This window comes from Taeniopygia guttata, chromosome 1 (genome assembly GCF_048771995.1).
Source record: "Taeniopygia guttata chromosome 1, bTaeGut7.mat, whole genome shotgun sequence".
Classification (NCBI taxonomy): Eukaryota; Metazoa; Chordata; class Aves; order Passeriformes; family Estrildidae; genus Taeniopygia; species Taeniopygia guttata.
In genome coordinates, this window is record NC_133024.1 from 15,275,709 (window position 1) to 15,291,232 (window position 15,524).

A 15,524-nucleotide genomic window follows, 5' to 3' on the forward strand; every position below is an offset into this window, starting at 1 on the left:
TTACCTGGGTTCAAAAGACTAATTTTTATCAAGACTTTTAAGACAAAGGGACTTTGAGGACATGAAGAAAATCATTTGCCTTCTTCTACTCCAATAAAAATCGTGAGCTATTGTGTTTTATCTCTAAAACTTAGTACTAAAGAAAATAGAAATGGGTTTGGCATGAAATACTTGATTCTACTGGGCATGTATGTACCTATTTAGTCAAAGTGTGTTTGCATTTGTTATATTCCCTTTCTCCTTACAAGTCTGTTACTCAATCCACAGGGCTAAAGAAAAATTTTACATCTGTTGTGAAATGAAAGCCAGCAGCCAAAACACTGTTTTGGCTCTTTTAGGACATTTTAAAGCCTCCCACCATCACCAGAAAGGGTAAAATGGATTTTTGATGATCCTTTGTTTCTTCTCTTGAATTTTTACATGAATAACAGCTACTCCGTCTTCATAGAAAAAAAAAGAGAGAGAGAAAGAAAAGATGTTTTGTGTAAGGCACACTGGAGATGATTCATTAGCTTTTATTTCAGCATGACTATTGCTGCATCTTGACCTATAGTGCCTATTTTAATTTGAATTCTCTTACCTGCGTGGAAGAAATCATCCCTTTGTCTTGTGTAAGATCTTAAAAAAGCAGGATATTCCAATGTCATGAAAATGCACTATTTTCAGTGATGACAGGGCAAATAATACCACCCATATCTAATCCTTTTCTATACTTAGTAGGGTTTGCTGAGAGTTACAGCCTTTACTGGAGTAGCTCTGTTCTGGGCAGGAGAAGATGAAAGTGAGAAATTGTCTTGTAAAAACACATGTCCCCAAGAGAAAATTAAAGGCAAAGAGGATTTTCAAAATGTAAACAGAAGTGTGAATCATTGCCAGTGGATGTTAAGCTTCATGACTGCTTTTTACTTAATTTGCATAGTTGCACTTTTAGGCTGACTTTAGTTGATGTACATCTTTCTAAACCCTGTATTTTCCTCCTGTGGATAAGGATTCATATCAAAGCATGACTGATCTAGAATTTAGTAAGGAAAAGTATTTAGCAGCAGTGATACAGCTGCCTTCCTCACTCCCTCTGTAGTAGTAATATTTGTGTTAATATTTGTCTTTTTTTACACTGGTTTTATACAAGCTGGAGTTAAGTTCCTGCAGGATCAGTGAACTGACAACAGAAGGGCTGGAAACTATATGGACACCAAGCAGTGAATGTTTGCCCAATGCTCTCAACAACAAATACCCTAAAAACCCATAAATTATGCATTTTCACTCAATGCTGTAGGAGAGAAAGTAGCTTTTTCAAACAGCTTTCCTTACCCAATGCTGAAAGCCCGGCAGGCTGCCCAGGGTTTAATAACTGACCCTGTCTCTCTCTTGTGTAGAATTGTCATATGCTGGACTCTCTACACTGCCCTTCTCTCTACTGCTGAACACCTTGATCTGCAGCCTGAAAAACAAAGAGGTAGAAGCAGCATTGTGAAAGGCAGAAAAGAGAGAAATAGATTTTTTTTTTTCAGTGAGTCAGTCAGAATCAATTTCTGTTTTCCCTGACATTTCACAAATTGAAAAACGGAGCCCTGATCTTCTTGCCTCCTGCTCAGAGCTCTGGGGATGCAGCGGAGAGAGACTCACATGATGCAGATGGGGATGCTCTCATCACACACATTTTCAGTGTGTTTTTTTTTTGTCTTACAAACACCTAGGAATAAAACCCCTCCTTATCACCACTGGTGGGAGGCACCCACACCCCCAGTAATCCATCAGTGCAAGGAGCGTGCTTGTGAGACACCGGCGGGGCTGGGAGTCACAGGGTGTGGACTGAGGCTGATGATTTTAACTCTGGATGTGTTGGAAATTCTGCCTGCCCTGTGGCTGGGAGATATCTCCTGCTGCTTGGGGCTGATCAAGTGAGTTACACAGCGGTGTGCATTGATAACAGCTGCACGTTGTCCTCCGTGTGCTGAGAGAAGCTCCTTTGCTACAGGAAGAAAAAAAAATCCACTTAGAAATAGTGGAGAGGTTTCTTAGGTGCCGAATCCCTGAGCCTGTAAAACCCAGGGCTTTGCTACAGGTTTTAATCAACTCAGTGTTTATTCAAAAAGAGGCATAAAGCCCTTAAAAATTAGCCTTATTTTTCACTAGGACTCGAGGTCAAGTCTCCATTAGCTCATACTTCTCAGCCAGAAATGTCTCAGCCAGAGTTTGCACATACATTCCTCCATCAGAAGAGTACTAATCACACTCCTGCCATCTCAGGGTGCTGGAGTACCTCTGCACTTCCCAAGCATTTCTTTTTCTTTCTCTTCACATTCTCTAAGTCCACACACTACGGTGACTGCCACAGGAATACCTAGTAAATCTACCACCTTCCTTTCTGAACACTGTGGGTCTAGAACAGGCTGTAATGTAATACTTGGCAGACCCACACTCCCTGTAAAACAAAACTTTGTTTACTCTTATTTTTTCACTCTTATTTTGGCACTCTAGTGGAAAATCTTAAACGTGACCACTCAGGGCTAACAAAGCAGGAGGCAAGCAAAATAGCATTTCTTACCTGAAGAATTTTCGCACTTGACAACTTCTGAAATTTGGGGGCAAAATGCCTACTATGTTTGCCCTCAAATTATTTCCACATCTGCAAATCTGTAGTGTTTATTTCCACCATATATATATATCTTACATATATATATCACTCCTCCTAGTATTGGTGACAGACAAAGGCCATTGCTGAGTTGCTAGGAATGCCTTGTGCCAAGGTGATCTGATTAAAGGTGAAAAAAAGCAAAAACTTGGGCTGTAAGGAGCCTCCTCCCCTTCTGAACACGTGCTGCAGAGTGATGCCACCTGCAGCAGGTCACAGATGTCATTGCAGATGGTGTGTCACCTTATGTAACCTGGCAGGGGCCATATGGTACTAGGACACCGTGTCTGGGTCAGGTTATACAATTGTGGAGGATGTGTTTGAGCCTGATGGCACAACCCAGCATCTGGGCTGGGGCCTCGGTCACCCTTCCTGCAATGTGAATGACAAGGACTCGGAGAAACTGGAAGCTCTTGCAGTCAATAGATTAAAATATGTAAGGTCTCCAATAAAAGCAGCCTCCAGTAAGTAAGGATAAGAACAAGGCACAAAGAAAGGCAGTAAGAGGTGGTGGCAGCAGTGTGTTCAGGACAAGTGCAAGGAGGGAGGTGTTGATGCCTGCTGTTGGAAGGGAGGCTGTGGAGCTCCAGCTGCAGGCTCCTATGGATGCTGCTGCTGGAATCGTGGCCAGGAGCACGATTCCTGAGCAGACTCCACCTGTGTGCTGTGAACTAAAACATTCTTAATGTACATAAAGTAAATAGGCTATTTCCAATACTGAATTATGTGGGGAGAGGGCGTGTGGGAGTGCGCTCATTTCTTACTAATGAATGCCTCCACCTTTTTCTAGCGGTCTCATTTCCAGTAAATCTGACTAAACTCCATTGGTTTCACTACCTTCTTGTCACGCTTTATAAAGCTGCTATCTTTATTTCAATTTTAAATGACTTCCAGTGGTCTCTCACACCAGAAAATACAGCAGAGATTACTGAAGGAATTAAGATCACAGCCACCAGAGTGTGTTTTGTTCTTGTGCTAAGGGGCTGGAAGTCAGTCTCTGTAGGGAACATCAGGGAAGCTACTGTGAAGAACAGCAGCTGCTGGACATGGACTACGTGAAGTGGGAACCTCTTGGATCATCTTGGATATTTGGCCAGCCTCACAATCTTTTTATTTTTTTTTTCCCCTGCTGCTGTCCCCTTCGCTTTTTATCATCTTATACTTGCTGCTCGCTGGCCTTTCGCCCCCCACCGTCCTCCACCCGCGGCCGCGCTCCCTCAGGTGCGCTGCGGGGCCGCCCTCCCCTTCCGCGGCCTCTCCCCGCGCTGCCGCCCGCAGCCATTTTCGCTCCTCCTCCCCTTCCCCAGCCCCTCTCGCCCCTCACCGCCCTCCGCACCGGAGCCGCGGGCGGGACGGGGCCTCCCCGCCGCCCTCATCCTCCTCTCCCGGAGGCAGCCCCGGCCGGGGTGCGGCTGTGGCGGCTGTGGCGGCTGTGGCGGCTGTGGCGGCTGTGGCGGCTGTGGCGGCTGTGGTGTCTGTGACCGCTGTGGCGGCGGGCGCTGCCATCTCGCGGCCGCGCGCAGGGAGCGGCCGCCATGGCGGCGCGGGCGGGGCCGCGCGGCCTGAGGGCGCTGCTGGGGGCGGCCGTGGGGAGACGCCCGCGGTTTATAGTGGAAAAGCGTTGCGAAACGCGGAACACGTAAAAATTTTTTTTTTACGAAGGGATGCTCGTTGATGTTTGATCTTTGCATACTTTCAAGCGTACTCAACAAGAAATGAGATTCAATCCGTGAAACAGAGCAGCGCTTTGATGAGCTGAGATGTAGGGGGAGGTTCCCGAAGCTCGGGAAGAAGGATGTGCCGCTGATAGCAGATGCAGAGAGTGCAGGATTTACAGGCCACATGGACACTCGGCAGAACCCACAAGATAAGGAAGAAACCAATAAAGCCAATTCAGCAATTGTGCTGGAATCAGCTCAAACTGGGTAAAAGTTAATCCAGGCAGGGGCAGACTGTAACTGCTGACTGTGGGACTACCAACCCAAAAGAAGGGAAAGACTGAGCATATGGACTAATTAGCATTGGAAGCGAGAGAATCATTAACCAAAAGAAGACAGAATGCTAATTAATAACTATGTAGCTTGTAGCTAGTGAACACTAATTCCTTTGTTTGCTGATATGCATAAATACTGAAAAGTTTTGATAGTCTGGGTGCTTGGTTTGTGGAATACCTGGGAGCAGCCAGACTTGTATAGCCCTGAGGTAAACACCGATGTCTCTCAGTGTGTAATCATTGGTGTGTTGTACACCGGGTAGTGAACTTGATTTTTATGGTTCACAAAGGGGTTTGTGAAACACTGGGCAGCCCTGGGGCTTTTTCCCCACAAAAATAAGAGGACAAAAGGAGAGTTACTCTGTCTTGAGTCCTTTGTCAGCACCCAAGGCTGACAAGGCAGAGCTGGAAGACCTGTCACTTTGGATTTCTCTGGGTGACTTTTTTTTGTCTTACAGAAATCCATGTTGACACATTCCAGAATCCTCCTTAGCTTTTCCTGTGTCTGAAGGCAATTACTAAATGAGGATTTATGCGCTGAAGACATCACAGCAGGGTGATCTTACAGTGCAGGTGTTCCATTTTGTTGGGGATCTTAGCTGTACTTTACGTATCTTTTAAGGATGGAACATGGCATAGCCAGCATACCTGTATTTCATATCCCAGCCCAGACATTTGTAGGGTATTATCTTAACAGGGAAATGATGAACAGGAGCACAAGAATTTGGCCAAGTGCTAGAGCTTCAGGAAGAAATTCTTCCCTGTGAGCATGGGGACTACACTGGAACAGAGTCCCCAGAGATGCTGGGCCGATACCCCATCCCTGGAAGTGCTCAAGGCCAGGTTGGATGTGGTTTTGAAAACATATTCTAGTGGGAGGAGTCCCTGCCCATGGCAGGGGGGTTGGAACGAGATTATCTTTAAGTTCTCTTTCAACCCAATTCATTCAGTGCTTCTATCAGCACATTTCCAACCAGCCTTCTCTGCTGCTGTTCCATCACTTAGCTTCTCTCTCCTTCAAGATTTTAACATAAATTGTTCAGATGTTTATTGATTTAGAACTACATTATTTTGTCAGCCACTAGGAAAACAGAAGCTGTAAAGCCTTAGAAAACCCAGATGCACTTACCTCCTCTTAAATCTGAAATATATGTAAACTTAAATATATATTTACTTAAGACTACAATTCATGCAGTAAAAATTGGCTTCCCAGTTTGAAATGAGCACCTGCTCTGTGATGTTAACATATGTTTTTCTGGAAGATATCAATGGGAAAGAAAAGCCTGGAAAACAGCCACTGAGAGCTGTGCCTGATAGCTTTTGAAGCTGTTTTGCAACCTGTAGAGATCAGACTTTAATCAATAAATCTGTCTCTATTTTCACTGTAAGGTGAAGAATGTTTGTAGTGCCAAAGCTGAAAGGCACATTTTTTTCCCTCACTATTCAACAAGTTTTTTCCTCCTCATGTTAATTGGTGACAGAAAAGGAGCTTTGTAGAAATGCAGTACATTTCATAAATTAGTTCCCATCAGAGATATGTTGCTGATTCCTGAACAGCAAACAGAAAATGCTGGAGAAAATTGTTAATACACAACAGCTTGGCAGCAAGAAAAGAATAAACACACTTGCTGAATTACTTTGTTTCGGTCTGTGGGGGAGAAATGAGCCAAAAGAACTTCAGGTAGCTGTTAGGATTCACCTGGTAAGCACTGATGAGAGACTGTGCTGTTGACCAGACTGCCAAGGAAATCAGGGGGAAAAAATAATCTCATGCAGCGTACATTGCTTTTGGGATTGAAGCACAGTGTTGAGGCCATACATATGGCAAAGTAGCCTTCTTCTTGGGGATACACTGTGCTGCTGCAAACACTTGCTTTCTGAGAATTGCTCAGGCTTAAGGGTCAGCCTCTTGATCCTCTCCGACTTGGGAAAGAGGCTAAATGATTTTTTTTTTTTTTTTTTTTTAATCCTACAGAAATAAAGAAACAAACTCCCAGAAACTGCTCCTGGAAAAAAATACATGCAGGAGTAGGGTAGCTGTATCCTGTGCCTGTGGTCAGCATGAGGTGGCAGAAAGGTAAAGTTTTCTGCCACTGAGGCTGTGAGAAGTGTAAATCTGGGAAAAATGTGGCTACTTGTTTTGTCAGAGGTCACCCTCAATATGCAGATGTTCCTTAACCAGAGGCAGCAAAACTGATTGTTCTACTTTCAAGGTTGTTGCTGTAGAAGCTAAGTAAAGGGATTTAGGGATGAAATTAATTCAGTGATTGTTCTGTCCAGGGCAGAATGATGAAAGGGAAAGAATCCCTTATTTAAAGACTCTGGAAATGGGGAATGCAAACAGTTAGGGGAAGTGTGTGGTTTTCCTTTGTTTTTCTTGTTACTCTTTCAAACCAAATGTCTGATTGTACAAAAAAAGTGTGTGGCCAACACAGCTCCAGAGTAAAGAGAAACCTGAGTCCTGTAAATTGAAGGAAAAGCAGAAAAGACCCCTGTGCCAAACAGAGTCACCTGTTCAGGCCTGGTATTTAGAGGCTGTTTTATATGGGAAAATATATACCTGCCTTTGGTGGATTACGGTCTTGTGAGGATCCCACACTACAGTTTTAAAATACTCCTTTGGATGAATAGGCAGTGGACAGAGACAATAAGAAACTGGACAAGTGTCAGGAATGGAATTTGATCTCCAGTCTTTGGCCATTTTAGTGGAAACTGTCCAGCTCTGCTCTCACAGCTGCAGATTTCGTACAGGTCCCATGCCCTATTTATGACTAGATTCTTGGACACCCAGAGAGACCTCACATCACATGACAGCTGTGTTCAGGAAGTTGTTTAGATGACCTTTACTTTTTAATGAACTGCCCTTTACCTTAGTGAAAAATAACTCTGGTTATTCTGTAATGAGAAGAAAAGGCACTTGCTCTGTTCCAAGATCTGTAAACTGGAATCATAATTCCCAGTCCCTGCTTTCCTCCTACTTCATCCTGTTGGGAAATGTGAATGGATATCTTAATTCCTGAAACACGGTTTGTCATTTCTGTTAATATCAGCAGGACAAACTGTCCTTAATTCTAACATTAATTTTGTAAGTCATCATGATATAAATGATGAGTGTTCTGCACTGAATCTGTTACCATAGAAAAGCAAAATGCTGCCTATTCCTGTGCTGCTGTATTGCATTCACACTCTCAGTCATGGATGTGGTTAATCTGCTTTCTGTTGTTTGTAAGAAGTGAGTGCATCTTAGGAGACTTATTAATGTTTTCTTCCTTGTGTTTCATTCTCTGATTAGGAGAGTAAAAAAATACTTGCCATGTCAACCTACACTCCCCCTTCCACATTGCATCTCTTCTCACTGCAGCTAATTTACAGATTGAAAAGTTCTAGTGTGCTGTGGTCTTTCATCTCCATATGTTTAAAATGGCCTCTAGGTGAGATCAGATTTTCTGCAAAATTCGAGCCTCTGAAGCATTTCTTCATGCCTGGTATTCTTCTGTTCTTGTTTTTTTAACAGCAGTAGCTGTTGTCAATCTGCTTTGCTCTGTGATCTGTGGTGGAGAGGGGTCTGTAGCTCCAGATTGCAGTTACCAGAAGGAATGTTTTATTTTGCTGACTAAAAGAAGGCATCTCATTTTCTGAAACCAGGTGGTGTGTTCACCTTTGCTTCATTCCCTTTCTTGCTTGTTTGCAAACTGTTCGATGAGCTGATACACTGTTACCATGTGCCAGGTTTTGTCCCAGGAAGATAAGCATGGTAAACTTTTAATAGTTTATAGATTATTTTAAAGAAATAATTTTACTAATAGCAAAGAGACAGTGCTCTGTGTCTAAAGAAAAAAACTGATCAGTAACTTGCCCAATATAAGCGGAGTGTATTATCTTGTTTTTATTCTTCTCCAAAGAGGGATCTTGTTGGAATTTATTACTGACAAATACTTAGGAGATTAACATGTTTTCTTAATGGTAATTTATAGTGGTGGTATAATCTGCTGTATATAATACTCCCTTCCCCAGAGGAAATGAAAACAGGTCCAGCATGAAGAAATCCTGTTGCTGTGGGTTTGCCCTCACTGATATTTATGCCTATCAGTGGAAGTGTTTCTGATTCCCCTCTGCAGGAGGGGCACACCTCCATGTGTGTGGGCTAGACTGTTCCTGGAGAACAGAGAAGTAGTGCTTAGATTTTCAGTGTGCTTAGGCAAGGCCTCCCAAGGTATATTTATGACATTAGATGGGTGACGGTGGTGGAATGTCAATGCATGCAGCCATTTCTCATTTTATTTATGTAGTTAGTTAGTTAGTTGAATTTAAACTGATTTTAGTAGGGATAGTCAAAGGAGCATTCAGCATGTTTTGGAAATCCCCCATGGAGCAGTCTTTTCAGCAGCACAGCTTCATGGTAAAGTTGCTGCTTCAGCCAGGAGTAATAAAGCAGCAGGGTGCTGACAGCTCGATGAAAACAGCTCTAATTTCCTGTGTCTCTGTTAAAGACTCCCCTCTCCTGGGGGCAGGGACATCCATGTGCAGCTTGGCCAGGGACAAGCCAGTCATTCTGCAAAGCCAGATCTCTGGAGCAGCGCTTCTGAGCTCCCTTTTCCAGCTGGAAAATAAAGCCACAAAGCAATTTTTACTTATTTATTTCTAATGGACTCCTTTGAGTTCCTTGAGGTCAGCACACCAAATCATCACATTTCTACATTAGCATGACATGATGTAACCACCATCCCCAACAGAGCTCTTGGGGGATAAACCTCAACCCCCAGATCATCCTCTCTCTCCCCATTCTGTGTCTCCTGCTTAGTGGGGATAACAGCCAGTGGTTTCATCTAGGGATTATATTAGCATCCAAAACACAGCTTTTTCCACAGTATCTGGAAAAAAATGAGAACTAGAATTAGCAGGGAAGACAGGGTATAAATGTTTTTATAGCTGAGGAAAATGGTTGGAAATTAGTTAACTGACGGATATGCAGGTAGCCAGACATGCAGAAATGTCATAACATATTTATCACACAGCCTTCAGTGTAATTTGCTTTTTATTTCATTTGCTGCTACTCTGTGGCCTGTGCTTGGGTGGGGAAAGGAGAGGATCCAAAGGCTCTTGAATTTTTTCTTACATGTAATTTAATCAGTGAGCTAATACTTGGATATATGTAGTCTGGATAATAGTAAGGAACTTGACCAGACTGGCTCAGGAACTTGTATTTATCTCCACCCGGAATAAATTCTCATTAGAGTTATTGTTTAATTTGCCTTTTCCCACCCAAATGATAGTGCACATTAATGGAACCTACTACAGGTTTTATTAAGTGCAGCTCATGTTTACCATGTCTGGAAACTCCACCCTGGGAATACACCAGAAGCACTCTCTGACTTTCCCTGGGCCAGGCTGCAAATAGTCCTCCCTAAATTTGCTGAAGAGGAAAGGATTAAGCTATAAACCATCTGAATGAGGTGGATAGTAGGGTTGGGAGCTTTTGATCTCAGACCAAATTCAATCTAACAGTGGGAATTAGCTGCCCATTGGTAACTCCCACCTGGAAATCACCCACACCTGAGAATTATTTCTTGGCCCAGGTGAAGTCAGTTGGACATCTCAGGGAGCTTCTGAGGAGGCAGATGCCCGCAGGACAGGATTATTGTCCCAGGGTGTGTGGGTGCTCATAGTCTCAGCAGACACGGTGTTGGGCTTGGTTTTTTTATTCCTGGGTTTGTTTTACTTAGGAAGATGCCTCCTATTAGGAGACCCAAATTACTCCTCCAGCTGTTAGATAGGGTGAAGTATTTTCAGTTCCTAAACTTTCAGTCTCAAATATCTGATTTTTAGAGAAAGAAAAAGAAATGTATGCCATCGCTTCTAGTAACAACTGAACTTGCTGATGGCTTGAAGAGGATAAATTTGACCGTGTTAGCTAAGAAGATGTGTCCCCAGTATTGTCCAGTTTTAAGCCCCTAAGAAATGTTACCATCATTTCTAGCTGCCATGTACAAGTTATTGCTTAAGCAACATTTTGTTAATAAAATGTTTTGCAATTCAACCTTCTGTTGAGCAGGTAGGGCAGGCTAAATGAAATAAAGATAGAATTAGGGTTGGTGGAAAGATACTGGATCTTAGACATGCACATACCTTGTAAATTTAGGGTGAATTAAATAGCTGCAGAGCTTAGTAAAAAGAAGAAGAAAAAGGAAGGGGGAAATTGTATTTTCTGGTATTGGGGAATATCAAAGCAGGAGTTCAGTTTTAGGTTGGGCTTGTACTGTGATATTATTCTGTTCAGAAGGAAGTGCGTGTGTACAGATAAAATGCTGGCAGCTGACAGAGCCAGAATTGATGTTAATGGCTGGGAAGACAGGGCAATGTAGCCAGTTAACAAAAGAGCTTGATCTGTGCAGAAGATGATTTTGAACAGATACACACGTATATAGAAAGCAAGATTAATTTAGAGACCTTTGTCATTAAAGCAGATTTTTGTATGGTTTTGTGTGGGATTTAAGGGGGATTAAATGTTTGACATCACTTTGCCTGCACAGGCTATGTTGAAGAGGTTACTGAGCGGGTGATGGAGAATTTAAAAACGCGCCTTTGCTGAAAGAGAGGCAGCAATGGATCAGAGGAAAGCAGCCTGGCCAGGCAAACTGCCCTACCTACCACAGTGCTGAAAACAAGGTGCTTCTGGTTGGACAGCAGATGCTGCAGGGATGTAGAGCTGAAGGAATATTGATGATTTGCCAAAATACAAGGGGAACTCGGTGAGGACATCAGAACTGGGATGCCCCTGTCTTCTCTCTTCAGGGATGCCTTGCTTCACGTGCATCTTTTGTCTGCTATGCCGTTTCTAAAGGTTAAAAACACTAACAAATAAGAAGTCAGCAAGGTGGATTGGATCATCAGGCACATTCCTCTTTTGGAAGAGATGGTCCTGGTCATGAAACTTCTGTTCCTCACCTGCCTATGGCCAACAGCAGTGCTACACAATTCTCACAGTCAGCATCACCGTCTTCATCGTCGGCAACCAATGTCATTCTCAAGAAAACATAACAGGTAAGAAATAGACTTTATCTGTTTCTTTCATCTGGTAAACTTCATGCTGTCAGCCACCTTTCAGCATATCCCTGTTTTTCCAGTTTCTAGGTTTATAGTTTGCATAGTATTGGTAGGATGTTCCCAAAACAGAAATGGTGAAGTGTTAAGTAATTTTTCATAACCATACCTTTCACATTGTGATTTTATGAATGTCTGATAAATGTGGAGTTATGTACCCACCCTCACCTACACACAGCTCTTTTACCTGGTGTGATGTAAGCCTGCCAGATTATTTCTGTGATGTTCCAGATGTTTGCCCTCTAACTCCCATCACAATAAGCAGAAATGCCTTCCAAAGTTCTATGCCAATGTTACAAAGTGACTTCCATTACCTAAAGATCAGAGTAGCTACACTATAAAGCTACAGAATACTTTTTAATGGCACTAAATGATGTGAATGACATCTTATTTGTAGTGATGACACACCGTGTTCCCTTTCTGGAATATATTTAATGCTTTTAGACATTGGAAATTGTCTTTGTTGTTGGCCTTTCAATCAAGTAGCTGGTTGAAAATGAATAACGATTGAGAGGTTTTTACCTGTATATTTCTGGGCAAAGTGTCAGTGCTTTCCCCCAGGAAGGCAGCTCATGTTTGCCAAGTGAGTTTCTCAACCTGTTGCTAGATTAATCTAATACTATGTGAACAGACTAATGGTTGCCAGTGATAATCCAAGAAGAATTCCTCTTCCTTGGGGGTAACTAGCTCCATTTAAGGAAGGAGAAGGGATACAAGTGTTAGATTTTAAAATGTGCTTGACCCCCTACTAAAATGAGCAGGGGAGCTCATAGTTTATTTGTACAATATCACATTTTGAAGAAAAGTGGACTCCTCTGATGTGTTTAAGCTGCCTTTTTTCCCCTTAAGTTGCATGCTTTGCAGCAGGTGTACATCTGTTAACCTCCTGTATCACTCCTCATGCAATCATCCAGCAGTGAAATATCTCTGGAACCCCCCAAGTCTTGATAAAATCCTGTTTAGCAATGCAAGGTAACAAATGGCACAACAGAGGTGCTGTGTCACTCTGGATTTCTGTTCAAAGTTATGGGTCCAAGTTTGGTGCAAACCAAAAGCTCATGAAAAGAATGGCTATTCAGAAGGCTGTTTCAAAAATCTGAATGTTGGTGCACATTTATTTGTAATAACAAAGGAAAATAAACAGAATCAATGTAAGATTGATTATCAACAGATTTCATCTGGTGCTTTGCCAGTGTCAGGAAGCAGTTAAGAATCATATGGAAACAGAGTAAAATACCTTGTTAGTGGTAGTGGCAAGGAAGGTCTCTTAAGCTCAGCTGCTACACTTTTGTCTGTGGTAAGAGGGGAGCATATGCTGCTGTTGTTCGCATTTTATCCTGTTCTGCCTTAGCTGAGAGCAGTTGCTCCATCACTGACATAAAAAAATCACAAAGCAGGAGGGAAACCTGGTGGTAGGAGACAGGAGATTTTGTGGCATCCTGATGACATTCCTCTTGCAACACCAGTGTTAGCACAGTGTCCTTTGTATTGTCACAGATCTTTACTGGTACATGAAAATGAATCCATGTGACAATCCTGTGAGACAGGCATAAGTGTGTTATCAGAAAGAAAGAACAGAAACAAGGAGGAATCCATGTGCTGCTGCCTGGTGTGGCAGTTTTCTTTGTACAAGAAAGTTTTCTTTGTACAAGGCAAGTTTTGGCATCCCACGTCTTCATTTCCAAGGTCCTGGTGATTCTGAGCTGGGAAGAAGACTGCAAAATCCGAGCCACAGAGGATCCCAAAGCTTAACAGCAGCAAATCAGCTTTTCTCTGCAAAGGATCCAAGTGTGTTTAATTTCTCTTTGTTTCATTCTCTGCTTTTGTTCTAAAGGCTGCATTATCCTCCAGTACATTGCATCAGGATCTGACTTTCCACCAGCATCTTTTTCTTTCTGGGGAGCAATCTTTCAGCCAGCACTAGAGTTATTAGGGACACAGCTGACAGATGGCCTTGGTTAAATGGGTGGCCTTTTAAAAAGAATCCCATGTGAAAATGTTACTTAACCTACAAGTTCCACTGTTTTAATAGAATAACCCACTTCTCCCTCCAAAGCTGTTTGTCTGCATTCTCCTGTAAAGAAGATTTTAAAGCATTAACCAAAAGTACACGAGAAAGCGATTATTCTCATGGTCCATTTCCTACAGCAAAGAACAAAACATTTGATGGCCAAAATATTAGGGTTTTTCTTAGTACATACTGCTGATGTTACTGAACAATTAGAAATGCATTTTCATGTGTATGAGAGAGAACTGTGGAATTTTATGATTTAATTTATCTGGGCTTCAAGGCTTCATTAATGTATTTAAACATTTAAGAGGTCATACTGCTGGATTGCCCCACAGACTCCCCTTGGACTAAGATTTCTGTAAATTCTACATTTTGGATCCTTTTGATTTAATGGTAGCCAGAGTATCTTGGGGAGATAACACTGGAAATAAACTTATGGCCATGAAATCCAGCATATTCTTTTCACAAAAGGCACCTTAATAGTATTCTTCTCATAAACTTAGCTAGTTTAATTCTGAATATGAAAGGATGGTAGGGGAAAAAAACCCCTTCTCTACTTTCTTACAATAACTTTTACCATATTGTTAGCAGAGCTCTAAAAAAAAAGAACAGCCAAGCAGGATCTTCCCAGGATCCCTGTGCTATACTGAGTTTATAACAAGGGCTTGCAAGCACAAAGCATGAATAAGGACAGGGCAAATAAGATATTTTCCCCTAATATTGACAGCTGTACCAAGTCACCAGATTTCCTCCAGTGACATCCTCTGTAGGATATAATTTCTGCAGACACAGTGATCTTCAGTGGACTTTTTTCCATTAACTTGTCCAATTCCTCCTTGAACCAGCATAAACTTTTGATAGCCTGGTAAGTTAAAGACAACCAGATGGGATATGAACCACTCATGCTATTGGTTTATGGAGCTACACTGATGGCATTAAGTGATTAAATGCTTTAACCAAAAATTATTTAAGTACCCTTGAGCAGACCTTTGACCTTTCATTCGCTAATGGTTTTCAAGGCTAGGTAGGAGCAGCTAAATTTGTCTTTAAAAGCCTGACACATCTTTGTCCATTGTTAATTAATTCTGAATTAGCTGCTTTGTTTTTGTAGGCAGTGACTGACTACTCTTTGAGATCTCTGGCAAATACCAAGGCCCATGCAAGAGTATTGGTGGGAAAGTCAAAACAGTATCCCTCACTCTTTTTCAGCCAAAAAGTTAGTGCTCCCAATTATTTAATGTAGAAGTACAAACGAGAGTGAATTCCCCATGTGATCTGAAACAGTTCAAGTGCTTTTTACGACCTCTTTTGGAATGTAATTATAGATTGCCATTTAATTTACATAATATAAATCCTTGCCTGAAATACAGCTGTGGGGAGCACAGCTATGAGTGGAAACATGCTCAACATTCTTGAGCATGTGCCTCACTGAGAACAATAACTTTTTATCTTTGCTCAGATCTACATCAATACCAGGGTTCTCTTTGTTACTACTACCACAGCTAGGTAAAGACAGACTTCCTGTCTTTAGGTGCATCTGTTTTCTAATGGTTTCACAAAAATTTCTTCACCAAAGGAACATCAAGTCCTGGAACAGGTGTCCATGGAAGGGATTGGTTCACCCACCATTCCTGGAGGTGTTTAAGAGATGTTGGCATGTAGACTTAGGGACATGGTTTAGCACTGAACTTGGCAGGGCTGAGTTAATGGCTGGACTCAATGATCTCAAAGGTCTTTTCAAACCTAAATGGTTCTGGGATTCTGTGTGGGCTTTTCCTTCAAAC

General features: G+C 42.2%; 1 protein-coding gene and 1 long non-coding RNA gene across 4 annotated transcripts in view; one reads left to right on the forward strand and one right to left on the reverse strand.

Moving 5' to 3' along the window:
- LOC115493512 (uncharacterized) overlaps nt 1-4,536 on the reverse strand; it is a 37,076-nt gene extending 32,540 nt beyond the window's left edge. The window contains exons 1-2 of one of the 2 annotated variants that reach the window (XR_005979024.2): nt 3,953-4,536; nt 1,312-1,441 (exon numbers count right to left, since the gene is read on the reverse strand). This is a non-coding gene — a long non-coding RNA (uncharacterized lncRNA). The remainder of the gene's footprint in view (nt 1-1,311; nt 1,442-3,952) is intronic. The other variant, XR_005979023.2, reaches the window with a different exon arrangement.
- Nucleotides 1-15,524, forward strand: part of GABRR3 (gamma-aminobutyric acid type A receptor subunit rho3) — a 53,801-nt gene that overhangs the window by 13,052 nt on the left and 25,225 nt on the right. For both annotated transcript variants that reach the window (XM_072923955.1, XM_072923956.1), the window contains exon 2: nt 11,159-11,669. In XM_072923955.1, the coding sequence (XP_072780056.1) occupies nt 11,542-11,669 (128 nt within the window). In that variant the 5' untranslated portion in view covers nt 11,159-11,541. The remainder of the gene's footprint in view (nt 1-11,158; nt 11,670-15,524) is intronic.